The sequence below is a fragment of the Orycteropus afer genome, unplaced genomic scaffold (assembly GCF_000298275.1).
Source record: "Orycteropus afer afer isolate SDZICR_OR568_19922 unplaced genomic scaffold, OryAfe1.0 scaffold00003, whole genome shotgun sequence".
Taxonomy (NCBI): domain Eukaryota; kingdom Metazoa; phylum Chordata; class Mammalia; order Tubulidentata; family Orycteropodidae; genus Orycteropus; species Orycteropus afer.
In genome coordinates, this window is record NW_006921590.1 from 3,530,237 (window position 1) to 3,554,561 (window position 24,325).

At 35.4% G+C, this 24,325-nt stretch overlaps 1 protein-coding gene across 1 annotated transcript; it reads left to right on the forward strand.

Moving 5' to 3' along the window:
- Positions 1 to 482: 482 nt before the first annotated feature.
- Positions 483 to 23,427, forward strand: AZI2 (5-azacytidine induced 2). The gene is made up of 7 exons (XM_007936243.1): positions 483 to 698; positions 3,103 to 3,228; positions 3,821 to 3,920; positions 4,985 to 5,133; positions 9,474 to 9,532; positions 20,401 to 20,519; positions 23,015 to 23,427. The coding sequence occupies exons 1-7, from the start codon at positions 483 to 485 to the stop codon at positions 23,425 to 23,427; spliced, it is 1,182 nt and encodes a 393-aa protein (XP_007934434.1).
- Positions 23,428 to 24,325: the final 898 nt, after the last annotated feature.

Below are 24,325 nucleotides of genomic sequence, written 5' to 3' on the forward strand. Positions count from 1 at the left end.
TAACCTATGAAGTAGCTGCTGTTATTTCCAAAATACTTAGCCTAAGGTACTTGACTGCTAGCCAGAAGGCTGGCGGTTCAAACCCACCAGCCACTCCTCGAAAGGAAGGTTGGGCAACCTACTTCCGTAGTGATACTGCCTCAGAAACCTAAGCAGGGGTCGCTATGAATTGGATCCAATTCGACGACACATAACAACAAGAACAATACTCTAAATGAGAAAACTGAGCCAGAGAAATTATTTACCTAAAGTCACAAAGATACCCACATTTATCCAAGGTAGAGCTTGGATTAGAAAATCTGGGCAGTCTGCTTCCAGAGTTCATGCTTTAAACTAAACTACTATGCTATACTGCCTCAAAAAAAAACAAGAGTTTTTAAACACTGCCCCAATATTCAAATTATTCTAAATCTTTTTTTCATTCTGCTCATTTATTCAATGAGACATTTATATTCCGCTTGTTTTTCTTTTAATTAGCTGTCATGGATGCACTAGTGGAAGATGATATCTGCATTCTGAATCATGAAAAAGCCCACAGGAGAGATACAGTGACTCCAGTCTCAGTATATACTGGAGATGAGTCTGTTGCTTCACATTTTGCCCTTGTCACTGCATATGAAGACATCAAAAAACGACTTAAGGATTCAGAGAAAGAGAACTCTCTGTTAAAGAAAAGGATAAGATTTTTGGAAGAAAAGGTAATTGTGTTTTACCTTCATTATGTTTTTTGAGATAAAGAATAATTAAGAATATTTCAAATTTTAAGTATTTTTCTATCCTTTCTGCCATGGTTATACTAAATTTCCAAGCATCATTCACTGCTAATCTCAACACCTTGGGTATTATAATTAGTCACAGTATCTTTCACATACCATGTGATCAGTAATATGTGTGGAATAGGATTTAATAACTTGGATATATTCCAAATATTTTCCTTTCTTCTTTTCTGAGATCCCTTACATTCATAACTGTATGTATTTTATTCAGATTTTAAAAACCTGTGCAAAACTAAATAACTTATCAACAAAGAAATGTTAAGTCAAAGGCAGAAGCTTCTCTGAATATTATTCTAATACGCTTAATAATGGGAGCTCTAGTGGCTTAGTGCCTTAGGTATTTGACTGCTAACCTCGGAAGGAAGTTTGGGCGATCTATTTCCATAGTGATACCGCCTCAGAAACCCAAGGAGGGGTCACTGTGAGTCAAGTCCAACTCGACGGCACATAACAACAACATGCTTAATGCTAATTTCTTCACAAAGAGTGAAATTTCACCAGGATTTTTACTTTCTTTACCTCAACTTTTTCTTTTGATCTTGGGCACACACAATATGAATACTATTTTCAACTGATAAATTAATGTTCTCTTTTTACCTTTTTAAGATGCTCTGGTGTGCAGTGGATAAGGCATTTGGCTGCTAACCAGATGTCAGTGGTTCAAACCCACCAGCTGCCCCATGGGAGGAAGAGGAGGCAATCTGCTTCTATAAAGACTTAAAGCCTTGGAAACCCTATGGAGGTCACTCTGAGTTGGAATCAACTTTTGGAAGTGGGTTTTTGAGTTTACCTTTTTGTGTAGAAACTTGATACTCCTAAATGTTTTATAATGTATAAACAAGATGGTGGTGGTATTTTGTGCCACTGAGTTGATTTTGACTTACAGCGACCCCATATGAGAGTGAAACTGCCCCATAGGCTTTTCTGGGTTCTAATCTTTATGGGATCAGATTTTCAGGTCTTTCTCCAGCAAAGATGCTGGATGGATTTGAACAGCCAACCTTTTGGTTAGCAACCACATGCTTAACTGTTGCACCACCAAGGCTTCTTTATAAACAAGGTAGCTGATTCAGTACAAATCACCAGAACTGCTTGGCTCTGTATATTGAGAAATCTTCCTCACTCATCCATTTGCTTTTGAATTTTAAAGTTTTGCTTTAGCTTAGTTTATATTTCTGCAGGTATTTATAAGCAGCAGCTTCCACAAAGGAAAGAGAAATGGATTCTCAGCAGCCAAGAAAATGAATTAGTCTGTTACAGAAACTTGGGGATGGGACTTGGTAGAGTTAGAGAAGAGTCATTTGTAAAAAAACAACCATAATTTCTTTGCGTTCCTATGAATTAATTCTTTGCTCTAACAGTGATTGAATACATTTGTGACATACTGGGATGGAGTGAAAGAATTAGCATTCTGGAGCTTATAGCTATGTTTATTTGAAATTCCGTAGAAATAATGATTTGGGGTACATTTAACATTGGAAGTGTTTCTGCACTTTGTGACCAACAATCTAATCTTATCCTGTTCTAGAAAAATACAAGATTTAATGAACTAACATATCTATTCCTTAAAAGTCAAGTATACTTATATTTTAACTTGATACTTTTCTGATGATGGAATTTTGGTACCGATGGCTTGAAGAGACATACGAATGTCAGAAGAATGAGGTTTTGTGATATATTATGATGAATTAGTATGTTATAAAACATGCTACAAAGTATAAAATACTGCTTTAGTGAAAGGTTGGAATAAAAGGCTTTTAAAAATATTCTACTCTTATGGCATAGTGCCTAAGGCATTTGAGTGCCAACCAGAAGTCTGGCGGTTCAAACCCAACAGTCACTCCTCAAAAGGAAAGTTGGGCAATCTACTTCTATAGTGATACCGCTTCGGAAACCCAAGGAATGGTCGCTGTGGGTCACATCCAACTCCACGGCAGTGAGTTTGGTTTGGTTTGGTGTTTGTGAGTGTGTATGTGTTTGTATGCTTTCTTAATCGGTATAGATTAATTATATGGAAGTGATATGTGTTCACTTTATCATGCTATTTTGACTGCTGACTCATAGCAACCCTGTGTGTTTCACAGTAGAACTGTGCCATAGGGTTTTCTTGACCATAATCATAATGGAAGCAGAATGCCAGCTCTTTTTTCTGTGGAGCTGCTGGGTGGGTTCAAACAACCAATTAGTAGTAGCCAGTGGCAAACTGCTTATGCCACTTTGCATTACAGTAATTAAAGTAAGATGTGGACCCATGAAAAGACTGAATTATTTTTTATTCAGAATAACCTTTTAAGAATATATTTTCTCTTCTAATTTTATATGTTAGCTTATAGGAGCTCAGTTAGATGAAGAAACAAGTTCTGTGGGACGAGAACAAGTAAATAAGGCCTATCATGCATATCGAGAGGTCTGCATTGATAGAGATAATTTGAAGAGCAAATTGGAGAAAATGGTAAGTTGGTTTAAAAGAATATTATCTACATATTGCAAATAAGTTTTCTCATTCAAGAAATTTAAAGTTAGGCATAAAAGTTGAAATATTTACATTTATTAAATAAAACCATTTAAAACACAGATAATTAAGGCAAAAATGAGATTTTCATAATAGTATTTGTAACTTATTTCTATATACAATAAATACTTAGCAGGCAATGATGCCTGAGACTTGGTGGAGCAGTAGTTAAATGTTTGCCTGCTAACTCAAAGGTCAGTGGTTCAAACTCACCACCTGCTCAGTAGAAAAATGATGTAGCAGTCTGTTTCCCTGAAGATTTACAGCCTTGGAAACCCTTAAATAGATCTAGCACTACTAACATGGTTATAATGTGTCATTATGTTAAAAAGAAAAAAAGCCAGTGAATGAAATATGTCCTAAGTTAGGAAAAAGAGGGAAAAAAAGATTTAATAAGAAGGAAGTTTATTTTCCATCTTGATTTTAAAGGGTAGAATGATTTTTTTTTTTCCATATCTACTGTAAAACAAAGATAAAATACCAACCTGTTGAGTTTATTGAATGTAACCTGGCATTTTCCCTGCTCAACTAGAATAAAGACAACTCTGAATCTTTGAAAGTATTGAATGAACAGCTACAATCTAAAGAAGTAGAACTCCTTCAGCTAAGGACAGAGGTGGAAACTCAGCAGGGTATGCCATTTACTTGCTATAAATATTCTGACAGAATTAATGCATTTGTCCATTTTTATATTATATCCATTATCAGTTTTCTACATCTCTTATCTAAGGCCTTATTTGTAAATTTTTAAACTTATATTAATTCCTCTGTTCTTATCAACTTGTTTTAATTTTCTCTTATATATAAACTCCATTTTTTCTGAGAGAAAACATAAAATATTTTTATTCAGGGCTAGTTTGTGTGTAGAGAAGGAGAGGAATAGACCCCTGTCCTGAACAAAATCTCCAAGCTTTCCCTTCCTACTGAACCTTTGTCTACACTGTCATGGAATAGTTGCCATTGCTTTTCTATTTATTTATTTATTTCCTTTCTGAAGGTTGTTAGATGCAGATGAGATCTTAGGAGGAAAGTCAAATCAGAAGGATATGGCTGTTAGCCTTTACCCATGAACTAAAGCATGGGCCTTTAAGAGACATATTGATAGGAGTTGAAATCTCAGGATAGCTGGTTGGAGGTGTTTCTAGATAGATGAAAGTACTGAATATTGGATTCAAAGTCAAGAATAAATAGTGTTCGGTAGTGTCCAATAGTGTGTTACTTTGGATTGTTTATGATAAAATTGATTTGATATCATGTTATTCAGTATTCCAATGGTTAAACTTTATTCCCCCTGAAGGGACTAGTGTAATTAGCTGAGTGAGCCTCAGTTTATTATTTTTATCACTGCTGTAAACTTTGCTTATGCAAAATAGGAGATTACTGATCTGTGTACAATTCTAGCATTTGCTTGATTAGTGTAGGATCTTTTAAAATTCCAGACTGGCAAATTTGTACTTTAACCTAAACGTAAAATGGGGTGGGATGGATGTGACTAATACATTCTAAACCAAAATTACTAGATTTCTTATTCTCATTAGCATAGATTTTTGAAAGTTATTACTTTACTATTATTATTTTTAATTATTGTACATGTTTCATGTTAGCATTTCTATTATCCTTACTAGCATAATTTTCTTAGGATTGCAATCAGTATAGAAAACAGAGGTAACTGTTTTAATGTCCATCCTTTTTGTAGTGATGAGAAATTTAAATCCACCTTCATCAAACTGGGAAGTGGAAAAGTTGAGCTGTGACCTGAAGATCCATGGTTTGGAACAAGAGCTGGAACTGATGAGGAAAGAATGTAGCGATCTCAAAATAGAGCTACAAAAATCCAAACAAACGGTACTAAAGAATTACTAAATTGAGAGATTCAGTATTCTGTGTGTATTATGTAAGATTTATAATTAAATAAAATGCCCTGGTGGTGCACCAGTTGAACTCCTTTTCATTTGATTTCCTTAAATAGTTTTTTCTCTTTAAAATTTAGAGAACTTAGCTTTCAAATTTCCCATTTTATTTAACTTAACATTTTGATCATCCTAGACACTCCAAGAGAAAGCTTGGCTTTTAGAATTTTTAAACAATTACACACACACACACACACACACACCAAATTTTACAGAGCTAACTTACTCAGAAGTGTTCATAAATTTTGGGCACGTTTAACTACCAGCAGACACCTGACAATTGAGGAAATGGGGAGAGGGGGAAGCCCTTGCTGAGTTGCTAAAGTGTGGTTAGCCTAAAGGAGCTCTGGTGGTACAGTGGGTAAAGCATTCATCTGCTAACCAAAAGTCAGTGGTTTGAACCCACCAGCTACTCCACAGGAGAAAGATGAAGCATTCTGCTTCTGTAAAGATTTATAGCCTTAGAAACCTTATGGGGCAGTTTTTCTCTCTCCTATAGGGTTTCTCTAAGTCACAATCAACTTGATGGCAGTTTGTTTTTGGTTTGGTTAGTTGAAAGTCATACACTAAAATACAAGCTGCTTCTCAGGTCCTCTCCAAGAATCTATTTACTAATACTTTACATTCAGTTCTAACAAGCTTGATTATGTCTGCAGATATCATGACAGATCACACTGAGCATATAAAAGAAGAATTGATACAGAAATAGGGAAATGTGAGAGCAGTACACCAAATGCAAAATTTAAAATAGTTGTTACAAGAAATTGAGACACTCAGTAGTCTGAAATCAGATAACCATATGCTTTCGCAGCTCTGTGGACATTCACTGGAGTCTGGTGGCACAGTGAATAAGTGCTTAGCTGCTAACTGAAAGTTTGGTGGTTCTAAGTCACCGGCCACTCTGCTTCATGGGAGAAAGATGTGGCAGTCTTCTGAAACAATTACAGCTTTGGAAACCTTATGAGGCATTTCTACTTTGGCCTGAAGAGTCAGTAAGAGTTGAAATAGAATCAACAGTAATGAGTTTTTGGTTTTGTATTTCATTTTGGTTTTGTAATTCATGTATTTCAGCTAAGATAACCAGTTGTATTATTGTTTCTCAGTTCAACCATTTTGCCTACCAAAATACTCCAGTACTGTTGAGGAGCTGTGTGTCCCCCTTAGATTTCCTGTGAAATGCCACCACCTGAAAGAACTACTTCCCCAGATTCCTGACTGGAACTAGGACTCTGCTTCTAAATCCCAAGCATCCTTAGAAGGAGCTGAAACTACTTCTGTGCTCCAGTTTTATCACAGTTGACCATCAGATAAGAATGATCCAAGTATTAAGAATAAAATACCATTCTTCCTTGGCTTTGATAAAATGAATTCCTCTGAACTGAGCAATGAGAATTTGCTTTGGATCCCTGGTGAAAAAAAAAGCACCTATTATAAAAAGTACTGTTAATACCTGTTAGACCTAAAATGCTTTTTTCCTGTTAGAATTAGAAGTTAATTTTCCCAGCTTTCAGTCTGTGGCCATACTCCCAATTCCATCAAAGGCTCCCAGCATCTTGTTCCAAAAGCCCAGGCACCTTAGCCCCTAGTGGCTTCATAAAAAGATGTAAGAGAAGTCCTACACTGTGAAGCTGTGAAACATAGCTGTTATAACACATACATTCTATTAGAAAGGTAGTAATTTGACAACTTTTATACATAATGTGTATTGCACTGCAGAGTAGGAAGCAGTACTAGTTAAGAGTACTAGCTTTGGAATCAGAAAAGCCAGGCTCATAATTGTGTTTTGCTGATTAGCTGTGTAACGTTACAAAAGACTATTCTGAACTTGTTTTCTGTAAAATAGACATTAAAATATGTGTTTTTAATGAAGGTTACATTATATATGTAGATGAGTTTGTAATAGTGTTTTCAGTAAGTGAAAGTTTAAAAAAAAGACAAAACAAAAACCCAAACACTTAGCAGGGTAATCCAGAAAAACATCGCTCTTAGATGTGGATGTACTTGTTACTGTTCCAGTTCATATTAGCACTCTTTTCCACTAGATGGTGCTAGGGAACGCATTTTGGTTTTGGTTTTGTTCATTATCATAAATCACAGAAACAGACTTTCAGAGATAGAAGAAACTTTAGAAAAATCACTTTTCTTTTACTGATGATATTGAGCATGAGAAACTAATATTAAGGGTTGAAGATGAGTTAAGGAGGGAATATTGTAAGATTAAAACACAGTCCCCAATTTTGTAAGAATTATTTTTGGGTTGGGTTGAGGGAGATGTAAAATCAAAAAAAACTAACACAAATAAATGAACCAGGAAAAGGAAGAATGGAATGGTTTGTATCAGTGTATAAAGGGTTCCAAGTTACAGTCTGTATGTTACAGGATGTGTAATTTGAAATCTTTTTTCAGTGGTGTTGCTAATCAGAATCATATTGGATATGAGAATCAAAGTGGGCCAAAGGGAGAAATTTATGTTCACCTTAATAGTCTTGTTTATATCTTGAAAATACTAAAATTATTTTTTAAGATTGTATTTTCTGTAAAACATACTTTATGGCATTTTTTGACTTGTATAATAGCATCCTTCATTGACCTAAGTGGGGTTTTTTTTATTATTTTTATTGTTGTAATTTTTAGTATTTCGTGAACTCAGTTGATTAGTGTCCAGTATTATTGAGGTCAGGGTTCCAGAGGTCAATTCCAGACACTGTGGGCCCTTTAGATTTTTTACATCCCCTAATTTTCCATCTGTTTATATTCATACCACTTCATCCTAAGAAAAACAGAATTTAGGGCCAAAGAAATAGAAGAGCTGGGTCAGGAAATTGGAGTTTATTTAGAAGATGTATAAGATCCCTAAGGGATTCACAATGTGCTATAGTATATTGAAAGTTTACTGAGAAGGCCTGTAGTACAGGGACTTGTTTAACTTGAACATTTTTTCTCAAGATTATATAACAATGAGTCCTGTTTATCTGAAACACGCATATTGTTTGGCACTAGTGTTCTGTAGACATGTCGGGAAACAAAGAAATGACAAATTGCTGACTGTCTAGAAACAGAGTATTTGAAATTTAAAGAAAATCTCTTTGTACTTATAGCTAATTTACTTTAGATTTTCTGAGTTTTTAGGAAATTAGATGGAAAAATAATTTTCCACTCAGATTTTTTTTTAAATCGACTTTAAGAATGAGGGAAAATTTATTGTTATAATTTGTTTAAGTATACACTAGTTACAAATATTTAAAAATTAATGATACAAGGAAACTGAAAATGGCCTGATCAAATCCTAATTCTTTAATTTCCCATGTAAAACAGGGAAGAAAAATATCCAAAGTCATGTACTTTGTTAGTGGTCAAATCTACCCTAACTTCAAGGCCAGTTCTCTTCTCTCTCTCCACAGAACTCTCTAAGATGCAATTTAATTATTAATTTCTACAATATTTATTTGGTATTTTTTGGAGAATCAGAGACCAAAATGCTCTAATTCCTAGAATGCAAAATATTTCTGATATTTTATTTTCCCAAATTCTGGGTAATCATGAAGTCTTGTGTAGCTTTTAATGGTCCACATTAAAACACATAACTTAGATTAAATAAACAAGAAATAGTAAAATTTAACTTTATTCTCTTTAGTAGCCAACTTCTGCTAGTAGAATTAGTGTTTGTGACAGGCCATTTTTATTTGTTAGAAACGTTTAAATGAGAAAGCATTGCAGACAACTGTATTATAGAGTTGTCTTAAAGGTATTAAGTCTACTTTCAAATATCCTTTATAGGTTCTTTCTGTCATATCTACTACCTAAATACGTAAAGGTTAAAAGTAAACAAGGACTGACTTTATGAAGTCCTTGAAAATGGTGAGTTAGAATTCATAGCAAGTTATTTTGTTTGTGTGGAAGGAGGAAACTAATGCTGATCCTTTTATAACCTGTTAAACTTGGGCTCTACTTTGTACCAAGAAGAGTAAAATCCCAATATACTTCCATTTCCCGTGGAATTCCTTCAGCTTTTACCTTGAGAAAAACAGTAATTTGATAAAAAAATTTTAGTTCTTACTGAATATAGACTTCAGATGGTATCTTCAGAAATACATTATGTGAGACTCCAAATTCTTTTTTGGAGGTATTTTATTGAAATTGAATTTTAAAAATATAGTGTTATGCTGTATAATTACATATATTCTATAAACCTGAAAATGTCTCCAGCTGTAAAGTGTTGAGAATAAATAGATTTAACAATTACAATATTTTAAATTTTTTTTTTTTAAATGACAGGATCTGTCTCAAGAAGACAATTTGAAGAACAGAGATCTCCAAAGACTAAGCATGTCAAGGTATGACCATTCTTCAAGATTAAACAAAACTACGTTTTCTTCTTCTATAGGCCACTTTGGATGGGTACCTAGATTTTTGTTATGATTTAATCTTTTTTAAAAAAAAAGAATGGATACAGAATGTAGTCTTTGACTATCTATATACACATATATATTTTTAATTTAACTGTTACTTAATAACAAGCTTGAATTTGATGAGTAGAAAAGTACATGCTTTAAACAGAAAATGTTGAACATCTAGTAATATTTTAAATACAATTTAAAGGTATGTAGAGGTATTCTCTAAGAAATCATGATTTTGTGCTTAAAGAATAATTTGTTCCAGTGATATCCCTTTGTCTCAAAGGCAAACTTGAACTATCAGTCTTTAGTATAACATGGACTATCCTGATATGATAAATACAAAAGTAGCCATCAGAATTATTTTACTTGTACTTTTTCCTCATACTTTACTTCAACCCTTACCACTTGTCTGTCCATTTGTCACACTTTGGTGGCTTGCATGTTACTGTGAGGCTGGAGGCTATGGCACCAGTATTTCAAACACCAGCAGGATCACCCATGGTGGACAAGTCTCAGCAGAGCTGCCAAACTAAGGCAGACTTGGTAGAAGGAAGGGGCCAGCCACTTCTCAAAGTGGCCAGTGAAAACCTTACTCATAACAGTGAAACACTGTCTAATATATTACCTCAACCTTCTTTTCTCAATTACATCATATTTACTTAAGTTACTTAAATTCTATGCTTTAAATTGATCTCATTTTGTTTGTTTCTGCTGAATTAGCAAGATTTCATTATTGGGATACCCCCAACCAATGGAAAATACAGATTTGACTTCATTGATAAACCGTTTGATGATTTGGCTTCCAAAGTTTTACTGACTTACATAAAGTGAATTATCTCTTACCTATTCCTTTCAAAAACAGAATTGAGAGAAATGATCAATTAAGAACAAATAATTGAGGTAATGATACTGAGCCAGAGGCAAGCTTTCTCTTATAAAGAGCCAGCTAGTAAATGTTTTAGGTTTTGTAGGCTATATGGTCTCTGCCATTTGAAGTGTACTTTGGTTATGTTTTTAACTTTTACAGCAAGCAAGGTTATCCTTTTTTTTTTTTTTTTTGAAAGAAAAAAAAAACAGTGTGTCAAGTACAGTGTCCATGTAAGGTATTTTTCAAGGTAGCAAAAAAGGAAAACTTTTGCCCTTTTTGTTCTGATCTCCACTTAACCTAGGTGCCTTCTTATTAATAAACTAGTTAATTTTATAAGCTGATTTAAATCATTTTGGAAAGAGGCAAGTCATAAATAAATGTTTCAATTGGTCAAATAAAGGGGCTGTTTATTATATTAGAAGTACATGATACAGAATAAGACTTCTACTTCCATTCATGGGTGATTATATAATTTGGATCAAAAGTCTCACTGAGAATAACTTTATAAGCTGATGACCCCAAAAGAATATCTATTTGAAGACATCAGATAATTCACAAGATAGTGAAGAATTTCTAGGCCAGGATTTGAGGGAGGATTAAAACTTAAGGAAGTAAGCAAGTTTTTTTGAGGCTCTTTTTTCCCTTGAGTCATTTGCTGGTTTTTGAAGGGGTGCTTTTGACAGTCTCAGAATCGGCTAGGTGAACAGGGATGGGAGTCAAGTGCCATGGACAGGGGATTGGCCTTGGTGAAATCATCTCCTATTGGGTTGGATCCTAAAGTGCTGTACCTCATGAGTAACTGAATGGAAATAGACTACAATTTAGTATAGCATCATCGCAGTCCCTGAAATTAAAGTCATCCCTGAGTGTTAATGTTCCCGATGGTATAGCCAAAGCAAAAGTAAATATTCCCTGGAGCATCATTTTAAACCTCCACATACGACGAAAAATAAGGGTTGTTAAGAAACAAGACAACATAGGCAAAAACCACCAGACACAAAAGATAATAGGTCCAAAAAAAGCAAAAGGTACTCTTAAACCACTTGCTTGGTTTAATAAAAAGCTATTCTTAATATGTCACAGAGGTAATAAATAAATAAAATGGAGAATTTCGGAGAATTTCAGAGAATTAAAAAGTCTAAAAAGAACCAGTAACCAGTAGGAGTTCTATAACTGAAAAATACAGTAACTGAAAGTAAAACCCACTACATGAGTTTAATAGCAGATAGAACAGAAGACAATATCCAGAAAGAAGGTATACAGATTCAGTTCTTCAGAAACTAAAGTCATTTTTGGTAGTGTGTTCCTGTGTGTGTGATAGGCAATGTTTTAGCTACACTGGGGTTATTAGCTTATAGGGCCCATTTAGAATGTAGCATTGATCAAAGCTAGGGTTTTGAAGAAGAAAAAATTAGGAAAGGTGGCTTTCTCAGACTAACAAATACTTCTACAGAGCTGTAATTGTAGCTTCCATTTGTAATCTTGAATTCTCTAAAGCTCATTATTTTAGAGCATTAGCTGAGAGAACAATTTTCTAAAAGGATCACCTAAAGTTCTCTCTAGGAGCACTGGTAGCATAGTGCCTAAGGCACTATGCTAACCAGAAGGCTGGTGGTTTAAACCCACCAGCCACTCCTAGGAAGGAAGGTTGGGCAGTCTACTTCCATAGTGATACTGCTTCAGAACCCAAGGAGGGGTCGCTATGAGTCAGGTCTGACTTGATGGCACATAACAACAACAAAGTTTTCTCTAAAGGTGTTGCCATTGTTAGTTGCCGTTGAGTTGGCCCTGACTCCTAGTAACTCTGTGTACAGCAGAACAGAACACTGCCCAATCGTGTGCCATCATCCTCAGAATCGTCATTATGCTTGAGCCCATTGCTACAGCCACTGTGTATATGCATCTCATGGAGGTTCTTCCTCTTTTTCACTGATCCTTTATGGGGAGCTCTGGTGGTACGGTGCCTATGATACTTGACTGCTAACCAGAAAGCTGGCAGTTCAAACCCACCAGCTACTTCTTGGAAGGAAGGCTGGGCAATCTACTTCTGTAGTGATACCGCCTTGGAAACCTTAGAGGGGTCCCTATGAGTTGGATCCAACTTGATGCAGTGCATTTGGTTTGGTTTACTTTATCAAGTGTGACTTCCTTCTCTAGGGACTCATCCCTCCTGATAACATGACCAAAGTATGAGAGAAGACGACGTCTGGCCATTCTCACTTCTAAGGAGCACTCTGGCTGTGCTTCTTGTATGTTGCTGTGATGCTGGATGCTATGACATAAGTATTGCAAATACCAGCCAGGTCACGAAGGGTGGACAGGTTTCATTGGAGCTTCGAGATTAAAACAGATGGTGAATTGCATAAATAATTAGGTTTTCTGTCTGGTTAGCAAGTAGAGAATTTTATAACTAAACTTGTGGCCTATTCTTAGCAAATTTTGTATCATGCATTTTTATTGACCTTATTCTTGACTGCAGTTTGCCTTTTTTTTTCCCTTTACTGCATCAGTACCCGTTTTTAAGTTTATATTGTGGCTTTTCATTCTTTGTGAATTATTTCATCCAGTTTTAAATAGAGACAACCCAGGTGATAAAAGTGTAGGTATTTGTAAGGATTATTTTTCAGTTATTTGGAAAATTTCCCTTTTTGGAACATTTCTTTTTTTATATCCTCCATCATGTTGCCAGGCAAATGAACTATTGTATAGTTTCCTTAAAACAGTGAACTTTTGAATTACTGGATGCCTTTTATATGGTCAATTTCAGACTGCAAAAGTTGGTAAAAATCCTGAGTTTCCTCATCTTTGGCTTTAGTGGTTGGTGCATCAATTTGAATAGTAGTATTAACTGGTTTTCCTTATAGGTGTGTATGAATATTGTCTTATCACTGACAGCATTGTAGTTCAGGATAGACCTGGAAACATCCTTTGTGATGATGAATGTTACACCATTCCTGTTCGACTTGTCATTCCTAGCATAGTAGATCATATGGTTGTCTGATTCAAAATGGCCAAAACCGTCTGTTTCAGCTCACTAATGCCTAGGATTTCACTGTTTCAGCTCACTAATGCCTAGGAAATGCCATTTCATTTTTGACAACTTCCAGTTTTCTTAGATTCATACTTCGCACATTCCATCTCCAATTATTAATGGATGTTTGCGGCCGTTTCTTCTCATTTTGAGTCCTGCCATGTCAGCAAATGGGGATCCCAAAAGCTCTGCTTTATCAATATCACTAAGATTGGTTATACGCTGATGAGGCAGCTCTTTTCCAGTCATATTTTGAGTACCTTCCGACCTGACGGTTCCTCTTTCAGCATTGTATCGGACAGTATTTCAGGGCTATTCATAAAGTCGTCCAGTAATATATCAGACAGTATTTCACTGCTACTCATAAGGTTTTCCTTGGCCAATTTTTGAGAAGCGGTTGGCCTCTTCCTTTTTCCGAGTCTGTCTCAGTCTGGACGTTCTGCTGAAACCTGTCCACTGTTGGTAACCCTACTGGCACAGCTTCCAGCCTCACAGCAACATGCATGCCATCATAGTTTGACAAACTGACACACAAGTTTATCTCCGTTAGCTGTTCTAAACTCCTCTGCTCATTTCCTGGCATTCCCCCTTACCTGTATCTGGTTGTCAGCCCTGGCTTCCTGCTTCCTGTCTGGGGGCTTTCTCTCACCTTACCCTTATATGGTTCTTGCCATACAAACATTATTTAACAGTGACAGCCCTGCCTATTTGAAATTTGGCCAGTATCTTGCCAATGTATTGTTTTTGTTGTTAGTTTTTATTATTGGCGCTATTCTTAAACCAAGGATTTCTGGTGCCACAGTGCCTAAAGCATTTGACTGCTAACCAGAAAGTTGGTGGTTTGAAGCACCAGCTACTCCATGGAAGGAAGAGGGGGAAGTCTACTGTTAAAGATTTATCACCTTGGAAATCCAGTGGGGTTGCTGTAAGTTGGCATCAATATAATGGCAGTGGTTTCGTTTTTGGTTTTATTCTTAAACAAGATTTAGGAATGGAGTTACTGTATTTCTTTTGCTCATCATCTGTAAACTTATATTGTGGAACTGTGTTACAGATGGCTTATTAAAATGTGGGTTCATGTTTTAAACTCTGTGCTGTATTCCCTTAGTTATGAAATTGTGTGAGTGTATTTTTTAAACATGGAATAAAACAGAATAGAGCATACCAGAGTACATCACATAATAAGTGTATCTTATAACTTGCTCTTTGTGTTGTAATATAAAATGATTCCTTGTTGTGCCCTGAAGTCTAAAAAGTTTGAAAACCACTAGTTTGGGAAAATCACAGTTGTCAAAACATGCATTTGAAAGTATATGTCACTTGACTATGAATAACCAATACATTAATTAATGGTAGTTCCTGTAGGAGAATGTTCAGTAACTATAATAGTGAAAGAAAAATATATATGGCTAAAGTGAAAACTCAGCTCTAAGTAGATTTTTCTAATACAGAGAATATATATATACTTCATTGTTGAAAAGAGTTAAATGTAGATTGTCAGTTAAGTAAACGGGACTTTTACACAGTTTTACTTTGTACTGAAATATGCAAAGACCTGGAGTCAGAAAACCAAAAAGGATGAACATGCTTGGCATTTCTCAAACAGAAAAAACTGAAGAAAAAAAAATCCAGTTCAAGCCTTGAGTTGGAGCACTGAAGGATTCTCGGGGCAAAATATTGAATGATGCAGGAAGCATCAAAAAAAAGTAGGAAGGAATAACAGTGTCACTAAGGAGCTCTGGTGGCCCAGTGCCTAAGGCATGTGACTGTTAACCAGAAAGTTGGTGGTTCAAAACCATCAGCTGCTCTATGGAAGGAAGATGGGCAATTTACTTTTGGAAAGATTTATCACTTTAGAAATCCAGTGGGGTTGCTATGAGTTGGAATTGACTCAGTGGCAGTTAATTTGTTTTTGTTTTTTAAATACCAAAAAAGAATTGGTTGATGTTTAACCATTTCAAGAGGTAGCATATGATCAGGAACGAATGGTATTGAAGGAAGAAATCTAAGGTACACTGAAGGAACTGGTGAAAAACAAGGCTCCAGTAATTGACAGAATACCCATTGAGACATTTCAAGAAATAGAGGCAGTGTGGAGGTGCTCACTCATGTGCCAAGAAATTTGTCAAGAATTTGGCCAATTTGACTGGCAGAGATATATTATTTGTGTTCATTCCAAAGAAAGGCGATCCAATAAAATATGGAAATTATCAAAAAATATCACTAATATCACACCCAAGTAAAGTTTTGCTGAAGATATTTCAAAAGCAGTAGCATCAGTATATCGACAGGGAACTGCCAGAAATTCAAGCCTGATTCAGAAGAGGACGTGGAATGAAGAATAGCATTGCTGTTATCAGCTGGATCTTGGCTGAAAGCAGAGAATACCAGAAAGGTGTTTATCTGTGCTTTATTGACTATGCAAAGGCATTTGACCGTGTGGAGCATAACAAATTATGGATATTTCGAAGAATGGGAGTTCCAGAATACTTAATTGTGCTCGTGAGGAACATGTGCATATATCAAGAGGCAGTCATTCATACAGAACAAGGGGATACTTCATGGTTTAAAATCAGGAACGGTATGCATCAGGGTTGTATCCTTTCATTATAGTCAATCCTTATGCTGATACCTTGATCCAAGAAGCTAGACTATATTAAGAATGCAGTATCAGAACTGGAGGAAAACTCATTAAAAACCTGCAATATGCAGATGACACAACTTTGCTGCTGAAAGCAAAGAAGACTTGAAGCACTTACTGATGAAGATCAAAGACTACAGCCTTCAGTGTGGATAACACCTCAACATAAGAGAAACAAAAATCCTCACAAGTGGACTAATAAGCAACATTATGATTAACGGAGAACAGATAGAAGTTGTCAAAGGTTTCATTTTACTTGAATGAAATATGATCAATACCCATGGAAGCAGCAGTCAAGAAATCAAAGGATATATTGCACTTGGTAGACTTTAATGTGTTAAAAATCAAAAGATGTCACTTTGAGGACTAAGGTGCGCCTGACCCAATCCATGGTGTTTATAGTCACCTCTTGCATGTGAAAGCTGGGCAGTGAATAAGGAAGACGGAAGAATTGATGCATTTGAATTATGGGATTGAAGAACAAACAAATCTGTCTTGGAAGGAATATAGCTTGAATGCTCCTTAGAAGGGAGGATGGTGAAACTTCATCTAACATACTCGACATGTTACCAGTCGGGACCAGTTCCTGGAGAAGGACATCATGCTTGGTAGGGGGTAAGTGAAAAAGAGGAAGACCCTTATCAAGATGGATTGACACACAGTAGCTGTAACAATGGGCTCAAATATAGCAACCATTATAAGGATGGTGCAGGACCATGCACTGTTTTTTTATGTTGTATATAGGGCCACTGTGAGTTGATGGCACCTAACAACACTTTGTGAGCTAAACATGTACTCCTTGAAATGTGGAGAAGTTTCAATACATACAAACTTTAGAGATATGAAATCTTATATTGAGGCTGTAAAGGTTGCATTGGCAATGAGTGTATTATATACATGGTTAGTAAATACATGATGATGATATGCAGAACGTTCCCTCAAAATGGTAGTAATCAGTCATTATTAGACTGAATAACTGAAGGACAGCTCTGAGCAGCGACATGATAAAGTATAACTTCTCCTGAAAATGTTCTCTCATGTGTAAAATTAAGTTACCCAGTTACCCAAGTTGGTGTGAGAACATGAATAAAGTGTCTAACCTGCGACAAAATGCTCAACTAACATTATTTTTCTGTTTTTTCTCTCTTATTCTTTAGGGTTCTTATTTGGTATGCTTTAGTGTTAAATTTCAGTATTTTTCAAGTGTTTTGTAAGTTCCTTATAGACAACTGTTTGCGTATATGGAGAACTATGGGGAGAGGGCAAGTGGGGACAATTTACTTACGATGTCAAAAATTACTTATTTATAAGTAAAGAAGGCTAGTTTGAAACCTGTTAAATATTTGTGGGGTGACAACTTGCCTTTTTCAATCTCAAATAATGGTTTAAACGTTTTTTTCAAGTAGAAAGAATTAAAATCTTTCATATACTATCAGAAGCTTGTAAAAAATTTTAATCTCTATATACTTGAACAAAATGATTAAACCATTATTTGAGATGAAACTTGAAAGGAGATGTGGCACAGTGCCTAAGGCATTTGACTGCTAACCAGAAGGTTGGTGGTTCAAACAAACCAGCCACTCTGAAGAAGGAAGACCGGGCTATCTACTTCGTAAAGATTTACTGCCTCAGAAACCCAAAGGGGGTCACTATGAGTTGGAATCGACGCGATGGTACTGGGTTTGGTTTTGGTGGATCAGAACCTTGAAGACTGTAAACATTATTAACTGTAAGTAATACTAGCTGCCATTATTTTTTTATCCACAAGAGGGAGAGCTTATACTTAGTAATAATGTTAGATTTTTAGCTGTAGTTTTTAATTAAGGTAACACTAAGGACATAGGAGCTCTGGTAGCATAGTGCCTAAAGCACTTGACTGCTAACCAGAAGGCTGGCGGTTCAAACCCACCAGCCACTCCTCGGAAGGAAGGTTGGGCAATCCTACTTCTGTAGTGATACTGCCTCGGAAACCCAAGGAGGGGTCGCTATGAGTCGGGGCCGACTCGACGGCAAATAACAACAACAACAACAAGGACAATAGAGGAGCTCTGGTAGCATAGTGGCTAAGGCACTTGACTGCTAACCAGAAGGCTGACGGTTCAAACCCACCAGTCACTCCTCGGAAGGCAGATGGGGGGCAGTCTACTTTTGTAGTGATGATACTGCCTCGGAAACCCAAGGAGGAGTCGCTGTGAGTCAGGTCTGACTCGACAGCACATAACAACAACAACAAGGACAATAGAAAATAGATTATATGTGTGTTAAACTCAGTGACCTAGTTTATAAGCCAAAAAAAGAAAATACCCACTGCCATCCAACTGATTCTGCCTCACAGTGAACTTACAGGAAAGAGTAGAACTGCCCCATAGGATTTCCAAGGCTGTAAATCTTTAGGGAAGTAGACTGCACCTCTTGAGTTTGAATGCCAAGCCTTTTAGTTAGCACTCGAATACTTTTCCGTCGTACAACCACAGTTCCTAATTTATAAGCACTATCCATTAAATTGAACTAGAAAACGTACTGGACACTGCTTTAACACCTCTGTTGTAATTTTTTCTCTTTTATATTAGCTATCTATTCATTAATTATTAGATGTTCTTGGTGTTTCAATACCCATACACATCTTGGACATTTACTTTTCATTTCTCCAAGTCATACACTGATTTATCATCTTATGGGAATAAGATGGTAAAAAAAAAAAAAAACCTTTAAATTGTATTATTCATACCATGACTGTATTTATGAAGTAGCACATGTACAGTGTTTATACTTACTGCTTTGTAATGAGTAACTCTTTGGAAAGCATATCTGATGCCTAGAATTGCACCAAGGAACCAACAGCGCTCTTCACACTTAAGACAAGTACCTATGTGAAACATTCATTGTAATAAACATCTCAAATGTTTACTGGTAAAGTAAAAGTGGTTAACTAATTTTTGCTAAGTAATTATTTCACACTTATCTAAAACCTGCAAAAAGCACTGTGATTCTTATTACACTACTAGTTAACAAGTGAAGTTTACAACAGACTAAAGCTAATCTTCCCAAAAAGCAAAAAAAATAAAAACAAATGTAATCTTTGTAAAAGCAGTATAAGTTTTATTCTCCTGCTTCTATCAAAAGAATTAGTCTGAGTGGAATAGAAATATTTTTACACACAAAAGTATTTAACTTGACATAATTTTAAACTCAGTTTTTAAATGTATCTGTTGCATCCTTAACTGGAATAAGATACTAGATTTAGTTAACAAGAATATTATTCCATTGAAGTCCATTGAAAGGTTTTTGTTTATGGCTAAGCACAGATTGAGGTTATAAGGTCACATGTTTATATAATTTGATTTCTGTACTACTACAATAGTAAGAGATAATGTTTGAGTGCTATCAGATCAGTTATCCCTAGTTTTAATATTTTAGCTTTCTTGTACAACTAAGAAAGAATGTACGTTGAAGATTTCGATTCATATTGTTGGCAAGTAAGAGCCTAAAAATAAAATCATCAATCACAATGTTTAACAGAAAACTAAAAGCTGCCAACATTAGGCTTAAAATCCCTAATTTATAGTTTCTCTTTTAAATATTAAAATATCAGAGCCATTTGTGAAGTTTTACTTTGGTTTCTTCAAATCCTCCCTCTCTAGCTTCTTTTCCCCTTACCAGGAAATCATCTGGCTCTTCATGTCTTGGGCTGTCATGTCACATTGGTTTAGAACCAACAATATGAGACAGCCCAGTCAAACATAAAAGAATGTAATGCATGAAACCTAAAATTTATTTCAGTGTAGGCTTGGGTATGTATTTAGCAATTGACAGATTCACATCATCAAAACAGAATGATTAGGAGATAAATACAAATCTTATATCATACATGAATGAATATAACTTTATTCTTGATCATTTGCAAATAGACTATATTCCTATCAATTATATTTAAGCCACTGCACATGATAGACTACAAAAACAAAAATTTGCACTCTGAGAATAAATCCAGAAAACTTTTACTGTTTAGAAAATAACCTATTTAATACAGTGCTAGAAATTAGAAGGACAATGCTATTCTTATGAGGTGTTTTCACTTATTTTGATGCCCTAATTACATACCCAATTCATTTATTTTACTTAATGAGGGATTTTTATATATATCATCTCAAAACTAACTTTAGCACAACCACAGACTGCTTATTTCTATTTGAAAGTTGCTTCCTCTGTCCAGAAAGAGATTAATGACCATTAACTTCCCCCCCCCCTTTAAACCTGTATTTCAGTGATAATATGCAGCATGCATATTGGGAACTGAAGAGAGAAATGTCTAATTTACATCTGGTGACTCAAGTACAAGCTGAACTACTGAGAAAACTGAAAACCCCAACTGCAATCAAGAAAGGCAAGTCACTGTTTGCAGGAAACCACTGATTCCAGCCAAACTGTTTAAAGAGCAACTAGCTGTAGTATCTTATCAAAATCTCATCAAAGGAGTTTGATAAACCAAAGTACATATAGTATGTTCCTAGCCTACCTATTCTCTACTTTGGCTGCAGTCTTACACTGGTCAACTTCACACATAAAGGTGTTGCTGATGTTTTTTTTCTTCAGTACTGTATTCTTTTCCCCTTGTGGCTTTTTTCTCAGCCAAGTGTTGCTTATGTGTATAAGGCTGAGGTGTTAAGTTTGCTCTAGCTGACCTTTTACCACAACTACTTCATATATTACAAAAATAAAAGGACACCAAATGCTATTTTTCATTCCAGTGCTACAGAATACGTGAAAGTCAGCTTTTTAAACTGTTTAGAAAAAAATAATTTTGATTTTTTTTTTTGGTTGTTTTTTTAACCAGACATGTGCAAACATCATTGTTCTTTCCATAAAAGATACATTTTTTACAACAGAAACTAAGTGCTTTCTCCTCATCCCTTTCAGCCCAACAAAAATTTTACTTGCTGTGCCTTTTGTATTTAACTACCTAATTGATTAAAATTGTTGAGTTTTGTGTTGTGGCTACTTTGCTGAAGCTATTTTTATACCTCACAGAAAAGTTAGTGCATTTTTATCTCCAATTGCGTAATGGGTGTATTTCTCAAAAGTTGTGTAATACAAATTTGAATGCCCTAAAATTTCCTTTTTTAAAGAAATGAAATGTGAGTTTTTAATTTTAAAAAAAATTACCATCTAGTTGTGTTTCTGAATAATTCTCCTCGGGAAAGTTCACTACTATAAGAAAATGTTAACACATTGGGAAAGAAAACGATTCAGAATAGGGGATATATTCCTTTCAGTGTCTGGAGAGTTATTTATGAAACCGGCAACATAAAAATGTGGTATTTTAACAGGTCTTAGTTTACGTTCTGGTTAAGCTTGCCTTTGAATTTCCCAGTGGTCAGGGTTATATTTGTGGAGATAATAAATTGATGGTGGAAATAAAACATCTTAAGAGACTCAGAATAATTTTGCAGGGAGTTTTTGGTGTAGCTGTTTGCTTACATATTAAGTATAGTGTCCAAGGAATAATAAAAAAAATGACTTTTCCATACTTGGAAATAGTTCATTCTTTTGTCCCTTTCAAGGTGGTAAATGATATATATCTTCTGGTGCTTTGGACCATTAGTTTCCTAAGCACATTTTTAAGGACATCGGCAGGTTCAAGGTCACCCTTCTTATACAGAGCTCATTGGTTTGAGAAGCAAAGGCTAGATCACCTTCTTTCTGTGACCCACACACCACCTTTATCCAGAAGCTGGATGCTGTTATTTTCAACTCACCCCTGCCTCTACTGTTACAAGAAAAAGCAAAGAGCTTTTAAAATGTGGTTCAACTTGTTTCTTCTAAAACCACAGAGTCAAGCCTTAGTTGCACTTGGCATCTTCTTGAGCTTAAAGTACGTTTGTCTTTTGTACCTTGGTAGGTAAATTTGGATGGGAAGAAAAAGCTTATACTACCACTATTGCCAGCTTATGGCTAAATAATACCTTTAGAACAATTTTAGTTTTGGGAGCTCTGGTAGCATAGTGGCTGAGACACTTGCCTGCTAACCAGACGGCTGGCGGTTCAAACCCACCAGCCACTCCTCGGAAGGAAGGTTGGGCAATCCTACTTCCGTAGTGATAACTGCCTCGGAAACCCAAGGAGGGGTCGCTATGAGTCGGGGCCGACTCGACGGCACATAACAACAACAACAAAGGTAGTGCATGTGTACTACACACTTTTTTTTTTTTTTTTCTTTTTCCTCCTCAGCTGACCTATATTGCGACCAGAACAGAATTTGAGAATTTGTACTTAGTACTTATATGGATTTTACCAAACACAGGAGTATATTCAAACTTCCATAATGGAATTTTGGGTTTTAACAGTTCATAATATAAATATTTTTGAAAAAAATTATTTCTAGACTGGCTATGGAAAAAAATGCTTAAAGCAGCAAAATAATATTATATTTAGCTAAAATGTATTCAACCTTAAGAACCACCTTCTCAATCCCTACTGAGAAGTCAACAGTTCTCAAGTCATCTGTGAGCCACAATAAAAACCAAGGACAGGATTATTACTTGTATTTTAACTTCATTCATTTTCAACTGTTAAATGAAATTCTTCATTCATCCTTAATGCTCTATGATATAGGCAAGATAGAATACCTATATCCATTTTAAAATTAGGAAAGTGACACAGCAGTTAAGTGACTTACGTAAGGTCACAATTCAGTAAATAGCTGGTCCAGGACTGGAACTCAGATGGTGTACCCCTAAGTTACAGTGCTTCAATCATCCCATTAACTTAGAAATTTCAACTTCATTATCACTTCTAGAATTCAACCAAATTAATGAAGTGTTGCAGTATTTTATGATTACAAATGCCTTAAAAACTGACACGCCTGTGCTTTCTTTTTAGCCTGTGCCACAGTAGGGTGCGTTGAAGACCTTGGGAGAGACAGCACAAAACTGCACTTAACGAATTTTACTGCAACATACAAAAGACATTCCCCTCTCTCACCAAATGGCAAAGCTCTTTTTCATATCACATCTTCTCCTTTACCAGGCGATACAAAGATTTTATCAGAGAAAGCAGTTCTCCAATCATGGACAGATAATGAGAGAACCATTACTAGTGATGGTACTAACTTTCAGGAACACAACTCCTATGGCAGAAATTCTCTGGAAGACAATTCTTGGGTATTCCCAAGTCCTCCTAAATCAAGTGAGATAGCATTTGGAGAAACCAGAAGCAAAATTTTACCTTTACCCAACATGCTATCACTGCATTATCTGGATCAACATAATCAAAACTGCCTTTATAAGAATTAATTCTGAAGAGATTTGTGATTTGGCTACAAGGATGCTGTATCTCCCTCAGTGTTTCCTGCAAGAAATTATTTAACAAACTGAATGGTTTTGATTAAACATTGCAGTTTTTCAGTATCTATACCTTTGCACATACTGTACCATAATTACGTAGTTAATTTTCTAGTATGAAAGTATACCTTCCTGCACCACATTCTGGCAAAGAATCAGATGTATGCTATTAATAAATTACTTAAAAGTGTTTCAAAAGACTGTTATTTTTACTTTTTTTTTTTTTTTTTTTTACCACTTATGACAACTGTTGTGAATTTCAAACTCTGGTAAAGAATGGAATTTGTTGTTTATTTAAACATGGTTTTACAAAGCGTATGATACGCCTAAATACGTCATCTATAAAAATAATCAAGAGTGTACTCTATGAAATTAGAATCATGTAAGTTGCTTCAAATTGCATAAAAGAGTAAAAGGAAATGTGAATATGTTATATTTTTGTTGACCTTATGATACATCAAGATACAGTGGAATATTTTAGTGTGTAGGTTATTCCATCTCTATATGCCATTGTTTTTAAAATTGAGAATCATTTCTTAATCACAATATTGTCAATAAAGTCTACAATTGCAATTTTATTTCCAAGACTCGAAATAATAACCTGATCATTGAAGCCAGTTTTCTCCTATACATCCTTCAAATCATAGTTGAAAAAAAAAATGATGAAATGGTTGTAAAACTATGTGTTGTATGAGTAAATTATTATTAACCCATACATCCAGTTAGAAGTAGGGAAAAAGATAAAGCTTTCAGTCTAATCTGTCTCTTCTGTTATCCACAATGAAAAACTGTATGTATGTAAAGTCATTTTCTCCAAAAGGACTATAGCTGCTTACAGAACAGCTTACAA